This window comes from Canis aureus, chromosome 23, assembly GCF_053574225.1.
Source record: "Canis aureus isolate CA01 chromosome 23, VMU_Caureus_v.1.0, whole genome shotgun sequence".
Taxonomy (NCBI): domain Eukaryota; kingdom Metazoa; phylum Chordata; class Mammalia; order Carnivora; family Canidae; genus Canis; species Canis aureus.
Genome location: NC_135633.1, coordinates 13,960,834 through 13,976,996, shown reverse-complemented (window position 1 = coordinate 13,976,996; position 16,163 = coordinate 13,960,834). Strand labels below are relative to the sequence as shown.

Below are 16,163 nucleotides of genomic sequence, written 5' to 3'. Positions count from 1 at the left end.
AATGCCGTTAGTTCACTTTCTTACCTTCACTTTCTATTATTATATTAGCACCACCACTGACAGCACAATAACTAATATTTATTGAGTGGTTTCTAAGTACATGCTGTGCTCTTGACATACATTTTTTTTTATTTAGTTCTCAGAGCTATCCCATGAGGTATACATTCTGATTAATGCCAGTTTTTCAATGAACTAACTGAGGCACAGAGAGTTGGAGTGATTCACCCAAAGCTGCACAGCCATCGGTGGCCAGGTCATGATCTGACAACTCTCAGATTGGCTCTCCTCACCACTGTGCTCATGTCTTCTTTCCCCACAGGGCCAGCATCGTACAGAAACGCATCATTTATTTTCAAGATGAGGGCTCTCTGACCAAGAAACTTTGTGAACAAGGTAAGAACTGCAGGTGGAGGAGGGCCAGATAAACGAAGGTGGCTCAGTTAGTCCGACCAGCCAGGGGCAGGAATTAGGTGACTGGGCTTTCTGAGCTTCTCCTGGTTCTGCTTCCTCACGTAGCACTGATTTTTAATCTGGCTGTGTGCGGTGGATAATTGGATCCGCCTTAAGCTCTAATTACTCAGCTTGATTCCCTGGGTAGGAGATAATGTACCTTATAGTGGTGTCGTCTTCTTATTTTTGCGAAACAGTGATTATTCTAAAGAGGTTCCTTGGAATAATTCACAGGACTTAATTAAGAAATGCACAATTGTGTACCTTTAAGATGTCTGTGATGGTTCTCTGGAATAATCGCCTGTAGAACTTGTGTGGCACCTATGCAACATTGGGGGGGGGGGGTGGATTTTCTCCAAGAAAGGCAAGTGGGAGGTGGGATTGCCAAGGGAGCATTGACCTTATGATTTTACCACATTTCAAGGACACGATCCTTGGATTTGCAAGCTTATTGATGCCCTCTCCTTGGGTTGAAGGCATTCTAACAAAGCTCATGGAGATCAAGTAGACTGACAGCCTGGGTTTGAATTCCCCCTCTGCTTTTCCCAGCTACGTGACTTAATATATGTATAAAATAGTACAGCGCCTCCTCAGCACATTGTAAATGCTATATATATATATATATATATATATATATATATATATATATATATGTGTTAGCTATTGTTATCTGTATCCGAACGCTTGTTTATCAACCTATTATAAAAAATTAAGACCTTAAACATCTGAATGTGTTTACAAATCATTAGAGAACTAAGTAAAAATAGAAAATGTTCTACAATTATACATCCTGTCTAATTTCTATTCATTTTTGCAGAATTTTTTTCACATTTAGAGCGATTACCATTTTGAAAGAAATAATCACCAATCCTAGCAAATCATAAGCTACTATGAAAAAGAAGGTTCATAAAGGTCTTCTGGGAAAATAATAATAATAGCTAATATTTTTTGAGGGCTTGCTATATGCTAGGCATTGCTTTGCTCAACAACCCTATATGGTGAACCCTATTCGATCATCCCTATTTTGTAGATGAGAAGTCAGAGACATGGGAAGTTTTAAAAGCTCACTTAGCCTCATGCAGGTAGTGGTCAAGAGCAGGGTTTGGACCCAGGAGCCAGTGCTCTTAACTATGGCCTTTCTGTTGAAGGGACTTCGTTTCAATTCATTGTTACCTTTGGTAGATCAAAGTGTACCAAAGCATAGCTCCCTCTGGATGAGCAAGAGCAGAAACTGGGTCGTATGTGGAAGATGGCTTGGAAAGCATGAGAAGAGCAGAGGGAGAGAATTGGATGCCCTGCATTAGGGTCATACCCATCATAGGGGCCAGAGAGTTGGAACCTATGGACCAGGTCCCTGGTCAGCTTCCAGGTAGACATTACCACACATGGCTTCGGGGGTTTTCCTTTTCATATTTAATTGTCAACAAGTTTACTCAACCTTTTTCCAAGCAGAGAACATCTTAACTGTTGAGACCTTTTGTTTCTAAAGTACAGTCCCATTCCTGCCTTGTCTCCATGAGATGACACCACGGTACTACCAGTCAGAGTTGAAGTGTTCTGGATCACACATTCATAAGCCCCCTCTTGGTCTACACCCACGAGTGGCTAATCACAGCCACTGTGGTATGGTTTTGTTAGTTTGACATTCAGAAGACAATCTTATTTCCCAGATTTGAGGGTTCTTAGGAAATACTTTGCTGTCACCCCATATATGGACAGCAATCCTTTAACTAAAGTGCACTTGCCAAAGCCTCAGCCCTAATGTTGTGTGAAGCCACAGAAATATGTGAAATTTTGCAGTTGAAGGTTCAACCAAATGGCATGCAAGTCTCTATTGGGTATCGCTTCTGAAGCACAGATCCTATCAAAATGACTAAACATGCATATGTACAAAAAGACTTTTCCAACAGCAACTTTGTGGACAAAAGAAAGGACCTGCAGGACCTGAGCTGAAGGATCATTACCTGCTATTGGAGACAATCCCCAGAGACAGCAGACCCATGAGGACATCCCACAATTAACAAAGCAGATCACATTAAGAAAGCCTTTAATTTGTAAGCAGAGAGCAAAGGGAGTTCTCTTAAATGTGTATGCCTGCTTAATTATCTCTAGGTCTTTACATTCTTTGGTTCCTTGGTGAGTCAAATCAAATCTATCAGGGAAGGGGAGAAAGAAACTGGGATCTAGGATTTTTTTTCTCCGTTGAAGCCGTTCATCCATAGGGGAAAAATTCACAACTGCAAAGATAAAAGGCAATGACCATCATTTTTTAAAAGAAACATAAAACATTAAGCTACTTACAATTAGGAACAGAGAAACATAAAATATTCAAAAAGGTGACCCCTAATAAACACAAAGCGTGCACATGCTCACTTTAATACCATGTTACAGATGAAGGGAGATAGGAAACGCAGAGAAGGGAGGAAAATGTGGAAGAGAAGGGGTAAGGAGAAAAGGAAGATTAAGGGGAGAGCTGAAAAGAAAGAAGCTGATGGATGGAGAGTAGAAATGAGAGAGGGAGCAGCTCAAGAGATCAGCACAGAAGTCACCCCATATTAGGCAGGTCCCTGCCGAGGTTAGCAGAAGAGGGGTGCATTCCCTCTCTTTCATCACCACCCTTTGAAAACCTGGTTCATTTTCAATGGGCTTTTCCTCAGAGGAAACAGCATGTCTGTTTTTAGTTTCAAACTTATTCTTTAAACGGAAGTTAACTTTCCTATGGAATGTATTCCCCTGAACTCCTGGATACACCTTTACGTTTACTACCTATATCTGAAAGCCCTTTTGAGAAGGCAAAGCTACCAATTTGCCTTTAAAAAAAAAAAAAAAAAGATTTTATTTATTTATTTATGAGAGAGGCAGAGACATAGGCAGGGGGAGAAGCAGGCTCCATGTGGGGAGTCTGATGTGAGACTCCACCCCAGAACCCCAGGATCATGCCCTGGGCCGAAGGCAGACTCAACTGTTGAGCCACCCAGGTGCCCCAACCAATTTGCCTTATTTTGGTTTTTTGAGAGACTGCTCCTTCATTGAACAGCACCTGGGAGCTACAACTGAAACCCCAACGTGTATCTCTTAGCTTGGAATCTCGTTTTCAAAACTGATTTAGTTCTTTTATAACCTAGTCAGCCATAATGATAATAATGGAAATATCAAGGGGAAAAAAATAACCTTTAGGAGTTACTAATTTACACTACCTTTTCTGAAATATATTCAGGAGGGCTTGTCCCTTAACTATCAAAGTGGCTCATGCAGGAATCATACCTGGGTTTCATGTGCATTAAGCCACAGAGGGCCTGCTCCTAAGCCCAGGCAATGTGCTGGCCTCTTCCAAGTGTACAAAAAAATAGCCAAACAATGATTTCTATTTTGGGTGGTTTCAGAGTCTCTTCTTTGGTGCTGTTTAGAAATCCTGGAGCTATACAGGGAGGTCATTTCTTAAATGCACCATCCTTCACTTGGAAAAGCATAAAGGGAAACACACACGTACACACATAAATTTCTCTCACTGGTGTCTATGCAGACCTATCCAGCCTAAGGTCTTTCCTGGAGTAATATAGCACAAAGATTAAGAGTATGGGCTCTGGACTCAAAAAAACCTGAGCTCCAGTTCTACTTTCAATACCCACTAACCCTGTGGCCTTGGACTGGTTACCTAATTACCTCCATTTACTGATCTGCAAAATGGTGTTAACAGAAGTATTTACCTCCTGCGGTTGCTGGGGTTAAATGAGACAACGTGTGGAAAGAGATTAGCACATACAAGGACTCTCTACAATGTAGTGATTATTACCATAGTTCGTACTTTTGTCTCCATCCTGGAATGCAGAATTCATTTCTACCCCTCACTGAATTTGCTTGTTCAAACCAGAGGAACCCGGTGATTTCCACAAGGAAGACTTGTAAAATGCCCTTCCTGACACCCCAAAAGATTTTTACACTGTCATTGCTCTTTATATCATATTTAAGAATAAATGTCCAGCTTGCCAAAAAAAAAAAAAAGAAAAAAGAACCTTTATGTTAATACCACTAGAGAAACCAAAGAAAAAGCAACTGAAGCAAGTTGCATCTGGAGGCATTGTTTTCGTCTTGCAGGAAGCAGAACAGACTGAATGCAACAAGGCACAGTTAGGGATGTGGGCTTGACAATCGGAAATACTGAATTTATTCATGTAATCTCTCTTTCCCCACTTATCAGCTATTTGCAGATAAAAATGGGGGCAGAGAGGGAATCTTGTTAAGGTTTTCCTGGCTGCTCCTGTGCTCAGAAGTAAACCTGAACTTACCAACATTGTCCTAAACCCCCATTCCTCCCAAGTCTCTGAAAGCTTGATAAGGAGGGATGTGACTATATATGCGTTTTTTATATATGCATTTTTAAAAATAATTTTCAGCAGTCCTTTATGTCTACTGTTCTCACTGCTCCTCTGCAAAGCTGCTTCTCCCGGTCCTAGCAATTTGGCCCTAGAGAACATTTCTTAGAGAAAACACACACATGCATATTCCTCTAAAATTTAGTGGAAAAATCCTATTGTGGGAAAAAAAAAGGATAATGGAGTAAATTTTATTCCTGGGTTCCCAAATATTCAGCCTTATTGGTCCCTCTGGTCTCCTCACATTGTTAGAGCAAGAGTTCTGAGTCTTTTTTATTTGCGGAATATAATTACCATACTTAGAGGTATATAAAAATCCTTTAGAGCCACAGTACTGACCTGGTTCTGGGTGGTGTCAGTCAGTGAAAACTGTACCTCATCTTCTTTTCCCAAGCAAGGACAAGACAAGACCAAGATGGCACTTGAGCCACATCTGTTTCCTAACTTAGTGATTTCCCTGACTGTTCCAGATTCCATGTTTGACGGGGTGACTGACAAACCAATCTTAGACTGCTGTGCTTGTGGAACTGCCAAGTACAGACTCACATTCTACGGGAATTGGTCCGAGAAGACGCACCCAAAGGATTACCCTCGTGAGTAGAGGAGCTACTTCATGGATTGGGGGAAGGCGGGTGGTGAACTTCTGTCTGGTTGTGGGATACACCAGCCGAAGTGTGTCAGGTCTATTTGCTTTTACCAGCTGACTCATGAAATGCACATTCCCAGGAAGTGAATTCATCAAGACTAGCAGATATAAGACAGGTCTACTTTCAGCTTCGTTGCATAGTGTTGTTCTAATCTGTGATTTTAAAAAATATTCCTAAGGTCATGCTGCTTATCTTTGGGTCAAGCATTTGGTAACCTCAGTCCCCTTAAAACGGCTCTATCCCTGAATTATACAATAGATCTGTCTGTGCTGGAAATAGCTGGTAAAGGGGATCTACTCTTCAATCCACATTTCAAGGTCAACAAAGATTCAACATCCTCAACCATAATGTTGGTAATCTGTCTGCATGCCCTTTCCCTACTGATTCCAGATACCACCTTAGAATCCTTCATGTTGACCCCATGCTCCAGATAGCCAATACCAATCCATGGGAGTTGTTAGGAGACTTCCCACTTGCTATTTTGGAGTAGATCCTTAATCAGGACCCTACCAACTCCCTCTTAGCATATACCATTGTCTCAACAAATGCCTAGCATGTGCCAGGCACCGTACTAAGCTCTAGCAATATAATAGTGAACAAAAAAAGGCACAACCCATATCCTCATACAACTCAGAGATTTGTGGAGAGACAGACACTAATCAAATAATCACACTCAAAAATGTGAAAATTCTAACAATGAATAGTGGACCTACTGCGTGCCACGCGTTTTTGCATATGTTATGTCATTTGATGCTCAGAATAACCAGTGTATGTGGATGAGCTCACTGAATATCAGAGAGGCATCATGATTTGCCCCCTCGTCAGATATAAGTTAGTAGTAGATCCAAGATTTGAAAAGGGGTTTGTTAGGCTCCTTGCCCTGCCTTTCAACTGGACTGCCTTTAAGATCCAGTGACACTCATTCTCTCTAGCTGTGGGTGGCAGGATGTTGGTGTGTGGCACTGAGCATGATTTTTCTGTTCATTGCCTGTTTTATTCTTGCTCATTTCATTTGGAGTTGCCACAGCTGGGAAAGACTAATGGAAGTGGGAGAAAGAGATTAAAAAGTGGGATTTGATTCGGTCCCCCAAAAAGAGGGAGCAAATGTATGTGGTTGGGGCTGAAGAAGACCTGGTCCAGACCAGAGCCTCCACAGTCCCCAAGCAGCCCACCCAGTGGGGACTTGGCAGATCAAGAGCCCTATTGTTTAATATTACCCACATGTAATCAAGACTTGGGATCTTAGAAACTTCTTACTAGTTCATTCTTCTCACTCTGGGATTCAACTTGATCTGCTTCAGCTGGTGTGGGAGACCTGTGTGAGCAAAGCTGGACTCTCTGCCTGCTGGGGGCAGGGGGAGGGGTGAGAAACCACTTGGAACTAGCATGATGGAAAAAAATTTCCTCTACTGCCTCCGGTCCACTAACCCAGAGGAAATAAAATGTTAGGGGCCCATTACTCATCTTTCATAATCCTAAGGAGCTTCTTGCTCTTTTCTTTTCTGATGCTGTTATTCCCTAGAATTTGTAGAAAAAAAAAAAAAAAGCGTACAGACCATTGTTTCTAGGTCTTTAGGCCAAATCAAGTACAGATCTATAGAGAATTTCTGTGGAATGGTTGGGAATTTCTTATGAACTAAAGCAGATATGTGTTCTAGATCCCCTAGGATTGTTCCATTGTTAGAGGTCAGTGTGTCTTGATTTGGGGTTGGAAAAGTTTGGTCACTATGTCCAGAGGAGTGTTTATCACATCAGATTGTAATTATTTCTTAAGGAGTCTTTCTTCTCTATCAGACAGACCAGTCCCCCAGGACAAAAGCCATGACATGCTCGTCTTCATTCTTTGTGCCTTGGAAGTACCTGGTGCCTTCCCAAGTACTGTGTTCTGATTGGTGAACTCAAAGTAGCATTCCCTGAGGCCTGGGAGGCAGATTTCTAGCTCCCATCTAGTCACTGTGGCCAATACTGATGCAGGATTGTAGGCCAGACCTTCCTTAGAGAGGAAAAGGGTAGGGATCCCTGGGTGGCGCAGCGGTTTGGCACCTGCCTTTGGCCCAGGGCGCGATCCTGGAGACCCGGGATCGAATCCCACATCGGGCTCCCCGTGCATGGAGCCTGCTTCTCCCTCTGCCTATGTCTCTGCCTCTCTCTCTCTCTCTCTCTCTCTCTGTGCGTGTGTGTGTGACTATCATAAATAAATAAAAATTTAAAAAAAAAAAAAGAGGAGAAAAGGGTAGACTTGTACACCCAGAGGATTGGAGCCAATCAGAAGAGCGTGGAGAGGGTCTAATTAGGACTCTTTTTTTTTTTTTTTTTTTTTTTTTATTTGTGATAGTCACAGAGAGAGAGAGAGAATGAGGCAGAGACACAGGCAGAGGGAGAAGCAGGCTCCATGCACCGGGAGCCCGACGTGGGATTCGATCCCGGGTCTCCAGGATCGCGCCCTGGGCCAAAGGCAGGCGCCAAACCGCTGCGCCACCCAGGGATCCCTCTAATTAGGACTTTGAAAATTCGATGCTGACAAAAGTGATTTCTACTAATCTTCAGTAATAGATGACTTTCCTTTTGCTGCTCCAGGGATGATTTTGTCTTGATAACCAACTCTTGCCTGGAAGCCTAATTAAGCCATGATGCTTCCCGACCATAGTGCAAACTGATAAATGTCAAGACCCCACTTCCCTTTATTTGTTGCTCGTCCCAAACACCACTTCGTCCATAAGGATCTCAGAACAGCAATTCTCAAGCTTGTTCATTTCAAGATGCTTTTTACATGCTTAAAAATTATTGAGAACTCCAGGATCCTTTTGCTTATAGGGATTGTGTCTATCAAAATTCAACATATCAGGGATCCCTGGGTGGCACAGCGGTTTAGCGCCTGCCTTTGGCCCAGCGCGTGATCCTGGAGACCCAGGATCGAATCCCACGTCGGGCTCCCAGTACATGGAGCCTGCTTCTCCCTCTGCCTATGTCTCTGCCTCTCTCTCTCTCCCTCTCTCTCTGTGTGTGTGTGTGTGTGACTATCATAAATAAATAAAAATTTTAAAAAAAATTTTAAAAAAAATTTAAAAAATTCAACATATCAAAAATTAAAACAAATTTAAAAATACTTCCTATTAATTTTAAAGGTAACATAATGAATTAGCAATAAGAAACTCATTACATGTTGACATATTTTATGAAAATAACTATTGTCTAAAAAAAGAAATTTAGTGGAAGAGCATCATTGTTTTACATTTTTTTGCAAATCTCTTCAATATCTGGCCTAATTAGAAGACACCTAGATTCTCATATTTGCCTCTGCATTCAACCTGTTGTGGTATGTTTTTTTGGTTGAAATGTGTAACTGGAAAAGGGAAGAATATTTTAATAACTTTTTCATTAATTACAGATAATCGTCTTGGATACTATATACCAAAACTCTACAAAGGGTAGTCTCTCAAAGGACAATTACAGCCTAGAACATGAAACCATATCAGTGAACTTGTACTCTGTTACATTAAAATGCATTGCACTTTGAGTGGATCTTTTACAGATGAATGATTTTGTAACATCAGACATTGGTTATTTGGAAAACATTGGTTTACCAAGTTCTACAGATGGTCCAGATGTTGAGACATTTCATCATATACTATCAAAAATCACATTCATTAATATTGCTTCCACTCTCCTCAGAAAAGCGTTTAAGCATTGGGAAGCTATCAAAATCATTGTAACAAACTTCCCCCAAATTATTTTCGCTTGAAAGCTTGAACTGTATCATTGGCAACAAATACTGTCCGTTGTTTTCTTTGAAATGACAGGCTCACTTCATTTTTGAGAAAACGTCTGCCACATTTTCTAGTCTGAATAACCATAATTTGTCTGTCATTGGTTCTTTCAAGTAAAAATAATGTTTATGAAAATAAAAGTATCCGTCCAGCTTGCCCCTCCAACAAAGGCACAAGAGCATTTACTCAAGACAATCATCCCACCCAAGTATATACAGAAGTGCTTTATGCGTGCTTCCCTGTTAGTCACACATAATAGAAGAAATATGTGTACTTAGAGGTACAGAGATTAATACATGACATTAATAATTTTGATTGTTTCATCAAAAACATTCTTAAGTGAAACTGACCCTTTGAATTGTTTACTGAGGTTCCTGGCAGTGAGGATCACGCTGACTGCTGACACAGTTCAAGGCCATTGCTTTGATGGGCACTAAGTGACAGCAGGTTCACTCAGGACTGCTTTTGCACCATCAGGGTGAATGTCAACATGTTGCAAAAGGCAAACATCTTAGTATTATTATGAAAATAGTTTTCACCTCACAGATCCCCTGCAAGGGCCTCAGGGTCCCCTGAGGTCTGTAGACCACACTTTGAGTACTTCAGCCATAGAACAGGATGGCACTTGAAGGGGTCTGTCCTTCGGTTCTCTTTGAGTGACTTGCCCTGGAGAATTTTCATTGAGTTCTACAACCGGATCAGGCTACACCCTTGTGCCTTCTGTCCTTTCTTGTGGGGCCCACATCTACAGGGGGCTCTTCTCAACCACTATACAAGATTGTTTGTTCCAAATGCGGTTTCTGGGGTTCTCTATCTTAAAGAACAGAGTACTCTGCATCCATGACACACCCCCTTCCTGGGAGAGGCTAGGTGTGCTGAAATCAGGAAGGCGAGGGGACAACCCAACTGACTTGACGTCCCCTCTCCTTTGTAATGCCACAAATCTCTGCTGGCCGTCAGGAAATAGTGAAGTCCTTTTAAAACCTCCCCAACTGGGTGATTTCTAGAAATCGTGCAAGTTTTACCTCCTAATTTTATAAGTGAAAAAACCTGGAGGCATAAAGCTAAGGGCTCGGATCACATAGCCAGAGAGTTTCAGAAACAAAAATCAAAGCTCAGATCTCTTGACTCCCTTCTGCCTTCTGCTGGGGGCTACCACAAGGCAGTCTTCTCTCCTCTGCAGTGAAATTAAATGTCTTATACACAAAGCATCTTGTAAGCATCTGCAGTACCAATGTGGACTCGGCTAATACTAAATTCCAAACAGCTTTGCCCCTTGGTACAAAGATTTCCTCTGCAGAGAGCCTGACTTAGAAGTCAGAAAGAGAAGGTCTGGGCTCACTGGGCCTGAACAGAGATCCGGAACCCTGGAGTGTTAGGAGAAGTGCAGGCAAGCTTCCCCAGTGTCTTAAGGCTCTTCAGTGCCTAGCAGCGGTCCAGGAGCATGTGTCTTTTATAGGAACATGGTGACCAGGCAGGTTCACCACAGAAGGATGTCCCAGAACTTGGAGACACGTTCCATCTTTGCCAGGGGATTGGGAGTTGCCTATTAGATGCTGAGTCTCTTTGCTCACTTACTCTAAACACAGCTCCTAGGTGGTGGTTGTTGTTTTTAAGATTTTGTTTGTTTGCGTATTTATTTATTTATTTCAGAGAGAGAGCATGAGTGGTGGGGAGAGGGGGGGAGAGAGAGAGAGAAGGAGAAGCAGACGTCCCCCCTTAGCAGGGAGCCTGGTGTGGGACCTAATCCCAGGACCCAGGGATCATGACTGGAGCCGAAGGCAGACACTCAACCACTGGGCCACCCAGGCGCCTTAGTTGTTTTGGGCTTTTTAAAATATTTTATTTATTCATATGAGAGAGAGAGCATGAGCCCGGGGGTAGGGACAGAGGGAGGGGGACAACCAGACTCCCCACTGAGCAGGGAGCCCAACGCAGGACTCCATCTCAGGACCCTGAGCCAAAATCAAGAGTTGGCCGCTTCACCAACTGAGCCACCCAGGCGCCCCACAATTAAAAAAAAAAAAAAAAAAAAAAAAAAGCTTTGTAGTAAGGTCTTCTTCCACCCTTCCTCCTCCCTTTGAATCATTTCCTTGAAATAATTTCCCAAGAGTAAGATGGCCCCATCAAAGGATATGCACTTTTTATTGGCTCTTGAGGGCATTTTGCCAGATTCTTCTCCAAAATGTTTGTATCAATTCACCATGTTACCAATGGTGAATAAATAGGTCTCCTTCTCCCGGCCTCCTCGGCATTTAACTTAGTGTTTTCAATTCGGGTTTTACCAATTAATGGTCATAAAAAAATTAATCTCGCTATTTTAAATTGGCATCGGTTTAATTACTAGCATACTCGAATCTTCTTCGGGTGCTTATTGTGTGTGCCTCTAAAGCCACGAGGGCGCTGACAGGAGTCAAGTCTGACTTTGCTCATTATCTCCTCAGGGCCTAGCTCATGGTCTGGTACACGGAAAGCCTCTAAATAAGTAATGTGGGATGAGTGAACGGGAAGCAGTTCCAGAATGAGCAAGGAAGAGGGTAGAGGGAGATAAACAATGAGAAGCCCCTGAAGAGGGTGAGGCAGGAGAGAGGGCCTCGTGTGGCTGCTAAGTGGGGAACAGGTTGGATGGTGCCGGCGGTCCCTGGGAAGGTCGGTGAGGAGGATACCACAGTGATGGTGCCAGCTCGGCCTGAGGTAGTGGTGACCGTGTGAATGGATGGACTTGAGGTATCTTCCAGAGGTAGAGTCTGTCATGGGTTGGATGCGGAGGAGTGACGAGAGATGCATCAAAGCTGACAAGTACTCCTGCTTCTTAAAATACTCCTCAATATTATTGTCTCTCTATTTTTGCAAGTGATCGTGAAACCATTTTATCAAATTCTGTCAGAATTTTAAACAGGATTGCATTACATTTTGGAAGAATTGTTAGCTTTGTAATATTTAGCTTGCTCAGTTTCTCTCTGTTTCTGATAAGACAGTCTGTGGGTTTCTGCAGCCCCATGCCTAGACCGGGGATGAGTCACAGGTAGACCCTGGGCCTCTTCTCTCAACCTAACTTCGGAAACAAAAGGAAACATTCAACAAACAATAATCCCACTCCTTCCTGCCATGACAGGGAGATAAATCCCTCTCCACGCTGAGTCACTGTGTCCCTCAGCGCCTCCCCAGTGGTGCCACCGCCAGGCTGAGTATGAATAGAGTAGTGTCACCGAGGATTAGAGTTTGGTACCAAGAACACGTGTCATGATACAGTTTCAGTGAAAGACGGTGCAAAAAGAGAAAGGATCAAATCGCTTCTTTCCCCTTTTGCTCCTCTCTTCCCTCCATCTCTCTGGGAAGTCTCGCGGCAACAACAACTCCCTGTTTTATGTGCTGGGAGTGGGGAAGGAAAGTCAGTTGATGGTCTTCCAGTTAAACATGGCAGGTTGAATGCAAACATTCATCTCTGATCTTTCCTCACATCCCATGAAGGTAACACTAGATGAAGAAAAACCCACAAAGACAAAAAAAGGAAAGAGGGCCACAGCATACAAGGGATATTGCCCAAATCTGGGGAGCTGGACTGGTGGCCACTCTCAGCAGAGTCAAGAAAGAAGAATCCCACGTACTTGCAGAGAGGGTGGTGCGTAAGAACCAAGCCAACCAATTGCACAGAAACGCAGGAACGGCCTCAGGAACCGGGTGTTCAGGACGATAAATGAGATAAAGCATGCCATCGTGAAATTTTAGAATAACGGGGCTACAGACAACACGAAAAGCATCCAGAAAAACAGGCAAATGGACAAACAAAGCATCAGACCTCTTTAGAACAACACAAAAGCTGCAACACAATGGGGCAATGTTAAGTTTCGAGCTCGCAGTTATAAATTCTGAGGAGGGACCCTTCTTGCTCAGCCTGGAGATGGGGTGAGACAGAGCAGCTCCGCTCTTGTCGTCTCCATGTGCTGGTCAGGTTTCTTTCTCATCACTTTTTCACTGAAGTTTCTTTCTCATGTTTGGGTAAGAGAGCTCGTAATGGGACATTTCTGCTTTTTTGTATGTACGGAACTTGTTTTGCTGGTTTTTTTCATGGCCTCATACATGTTTACTCAAGAAAGCCTTTTCTCTTATTCCACCTCAGGTGCTGAGAGAGATGTGATTTACTTGGTGGCACAGGAGCATCCTTGGCCCGACATTGAGAGCCCCTCTGGCTTTACTTGCTTTGTGTCACGTTTCATTTACCCCACATATGACTACCGCCATTTCGTCTTTCCGCCATCTTGTTTTGTATTTGCTGATTATACTTCTGTTTGTTTCTTCTTCTTCTTCTTCTTTTAACCACTTCTTTTCTCTCCGTCGCCTGCATTAAATTTTCCTCTGCTGGGTTAGACATTATTGGATTCATGTTGCTGTTGTGCTTGTGGTGGTTGCCCTAATTTAGAACACATACTTAATGTTGATTTATCTGTATTGATTTCATAAACATTTCAACATTTGTCTTCCCCTGAACAAAACAAGACCGTTAGCGTGCTCTCAGATTCCTTTGTTGTCTACCATCCCTCCCTCTCCCCGATACACATTCACATTGGTTCTTTCCTAGGACAGCCTTTGATCTCATGTTTATTTCAATGTCTGGTAGTTCCATGGTCTGTGTCTCTGAACTTTCCCAGGGCTGAACTCAGAGGAGTGAGGCGTGGGCGCTAATTCACTATCTCATCAGGAACCAGCAATAAACTCGCAGGGTTTTTTGTTTACTGCGTTCAATCCATTTAATTCTTTGCAATATCTATACTTACTGTTATATTACAGAGAGTTTTTCCATTTTTTAAGGCTCTACTTATCATTTCTTCCTGACTTTTCATATTCTGATAACACCTTCAAGGGTATTAACACCTTGCTCTAAAACTGTGAACTTATCATTTCTCCTTGATGTTTAACAGATTGTTCTCCATTTGTCACGATGTCTTTGGAACTTATAGCATAATATCATTATATCCTCATGATGAACTCTGACTTTCAACATCACATAAGTGACATAATTAGCTGGTTTTACTAACTTTTGCCTTAAATTCAATCATGTCTGAAAGAAACCCTACCTGCTGTTTCTTCGCTTTAATTAATTTCTCCTTTTAGTATTTCTTAAATATATTTTTTCTTATTTTTAGGCTTTCTACACCTTTTAAAGATTTTCCAGTAAAGTATTGCATTAATCCAATTGGAAGTGCTTTTGTGTTTTTCTTTTTTTGTTGTTTGTTTCAGTTTTTTTATTTGTTTATTCTGTTTTATTTCTCAACATGACTATTTAAATTTACACTTATTTTAACCTCAGTTCTATGCAGTAGAACCTCCCATTCTACTTTTTACCTCTCTATTGTTATAGTTCATTTGTTTTCTTTTTTCTGGATTTTCTTTGGTATTACATAGGCAACAAGTATTTATTTGGTTTTGGTTTTGCTATTTTTTTATTTCATTTGGCAACAGTCTTCTTTTAATTCAATTAGTTATCAATTTAAAACATACAACCAGGATATTACTTGTATTTTATCAATACACTCCTATCTTCTTAAGATAGCATCTTCTGATTCACTCTTATGAGAAAACTTTGCTGGTTTTTGCTTTTCTCAACTCTTTTCTTACTCCCATTCTCCATTGACTTTACTTACTACTCAGTTCATTTCTTTTTATCTACTTTTATTTGAACAATTCTCCTCATTCCCAACTCCCATCAATTCTTCTGTTATTGTTCTTATTTACTTACTACCTCTTCAAAAAAGATGTACTGATTCAGAATTTCTTACTATTTTTAACAGCATCATTTTTTTTTTCAGCTCTTTTAAGATCAAGTTTCTTTTTGAAATAAAGTTGGGATCCAACACTTGTCCACTGGTGGGTGATTGAATTTCTTAAGACTGAAATTCTGTGCAAGTCTTTGTACTTGGGGTAAAAGCCCAAATTATACAGTTTTTTTCCTCTGACTATGGTTTGTCCGTGGTTTTCCATTATAGTGAATAAAAAACTTCATCCTTATTCACTTATGATTTATATTCCTTTACATGGAATCTATAACCTAGCTCCATACAGAGTGCTTTCTTTTTCTCCTGCAGTTAAAATAGTTGATGATGCCTGTTATTCTAAATGAGACTTTAAATAGAGTGTTATTTATACCTTCAGCTATTTTATTATTGGTGACATTATTCTTCACAGTCCTCTGGTTTTTTTCCCCCAATCTTTGATTGGTTGTTGTTGTTTGTTGTCTGTCCAGTCATCCTACAGACCTATTCAGAGCATCTACTGTGTGCAGACAACATGTCAGCTTATTCCTGTTTATTCCTTCTGTTTCTGCAGGAGCTCAGTGCTTGGCCAGGGTGCTCCATCCTCCAGAGCCATCTTCTTTCCCATCTTTTCATATCTCTCTTCGTGCTCTGCATATTTTCCCCTAGTTCATTTTTCTTTCTCTGGTTAGTTTTCTATAGCATCCAGTCCCATACTGGACCCGTGTTATCATTGTTTGTGCCTGCCCACTCCTTCCTCCCATAATGAGCTCTCCCGAAATAGGTATATATAAAAAATGGATTGCAACTCTTCTCCAACTTCTGTTTTTATTCTCATTTCATTCCACGGTTTACTGCTTCCACGTCCCCACCCCACCTCACGCTGCATCCAACTTCTTAATTCAGAGTTCTTATACTGCCAAACATTTTTAAAAGTTCAAAATAATTTCTCCCCCTTTTACCCATTTTCCCTTGGGTGATAATTATGACTGCTGTTTCTAAAACCTTTGCCTCAGACTCTTCTATTGGCATTTAAATAGGACTCAAAATTGGAAGGTTCCAGCCTCTTGTGCTACCTCCCTCCTGGAAGTCCTCGAACTATTTCTCAAGCATACTCTTTCTTAAGTAAGATATGCCTGCCCTGGATTGGCCATTAAATATGGTATATTATGTAAA

The 16,163-nt window shown here is 41.6% G+C and overlaps 1 protein-coding gene across 2 annotated transcripts in view; it reads left to right on the top strand.

Moving 5' to 3' along the window:
• The window catches only part of SPON1 (spondin 1), a 251,520-nt gene that overhangs the window by 105,669 nt on the left and 129,688 nt on the right, over positions 1-16,163 (top strand). For both annotated transcript variants that reach the window (XR_013361993.1, XM_077866396.1), the window contains exons 4-5: positions 320-393; positions 5,294-5,416. Coding sequence is in view for 1 of the 2 variants with exons in the window: in XM_077866396.1 (XP_077722522.1) it covers positions 320-393; positions 5,294-5,416 (197 nt within the window). In the remaining variant the exon portion in view is untranslated. The remainder of the gene's footprint in view (positions 1-319; positions 394-5,293; positions 5,417-16,163) is intronic.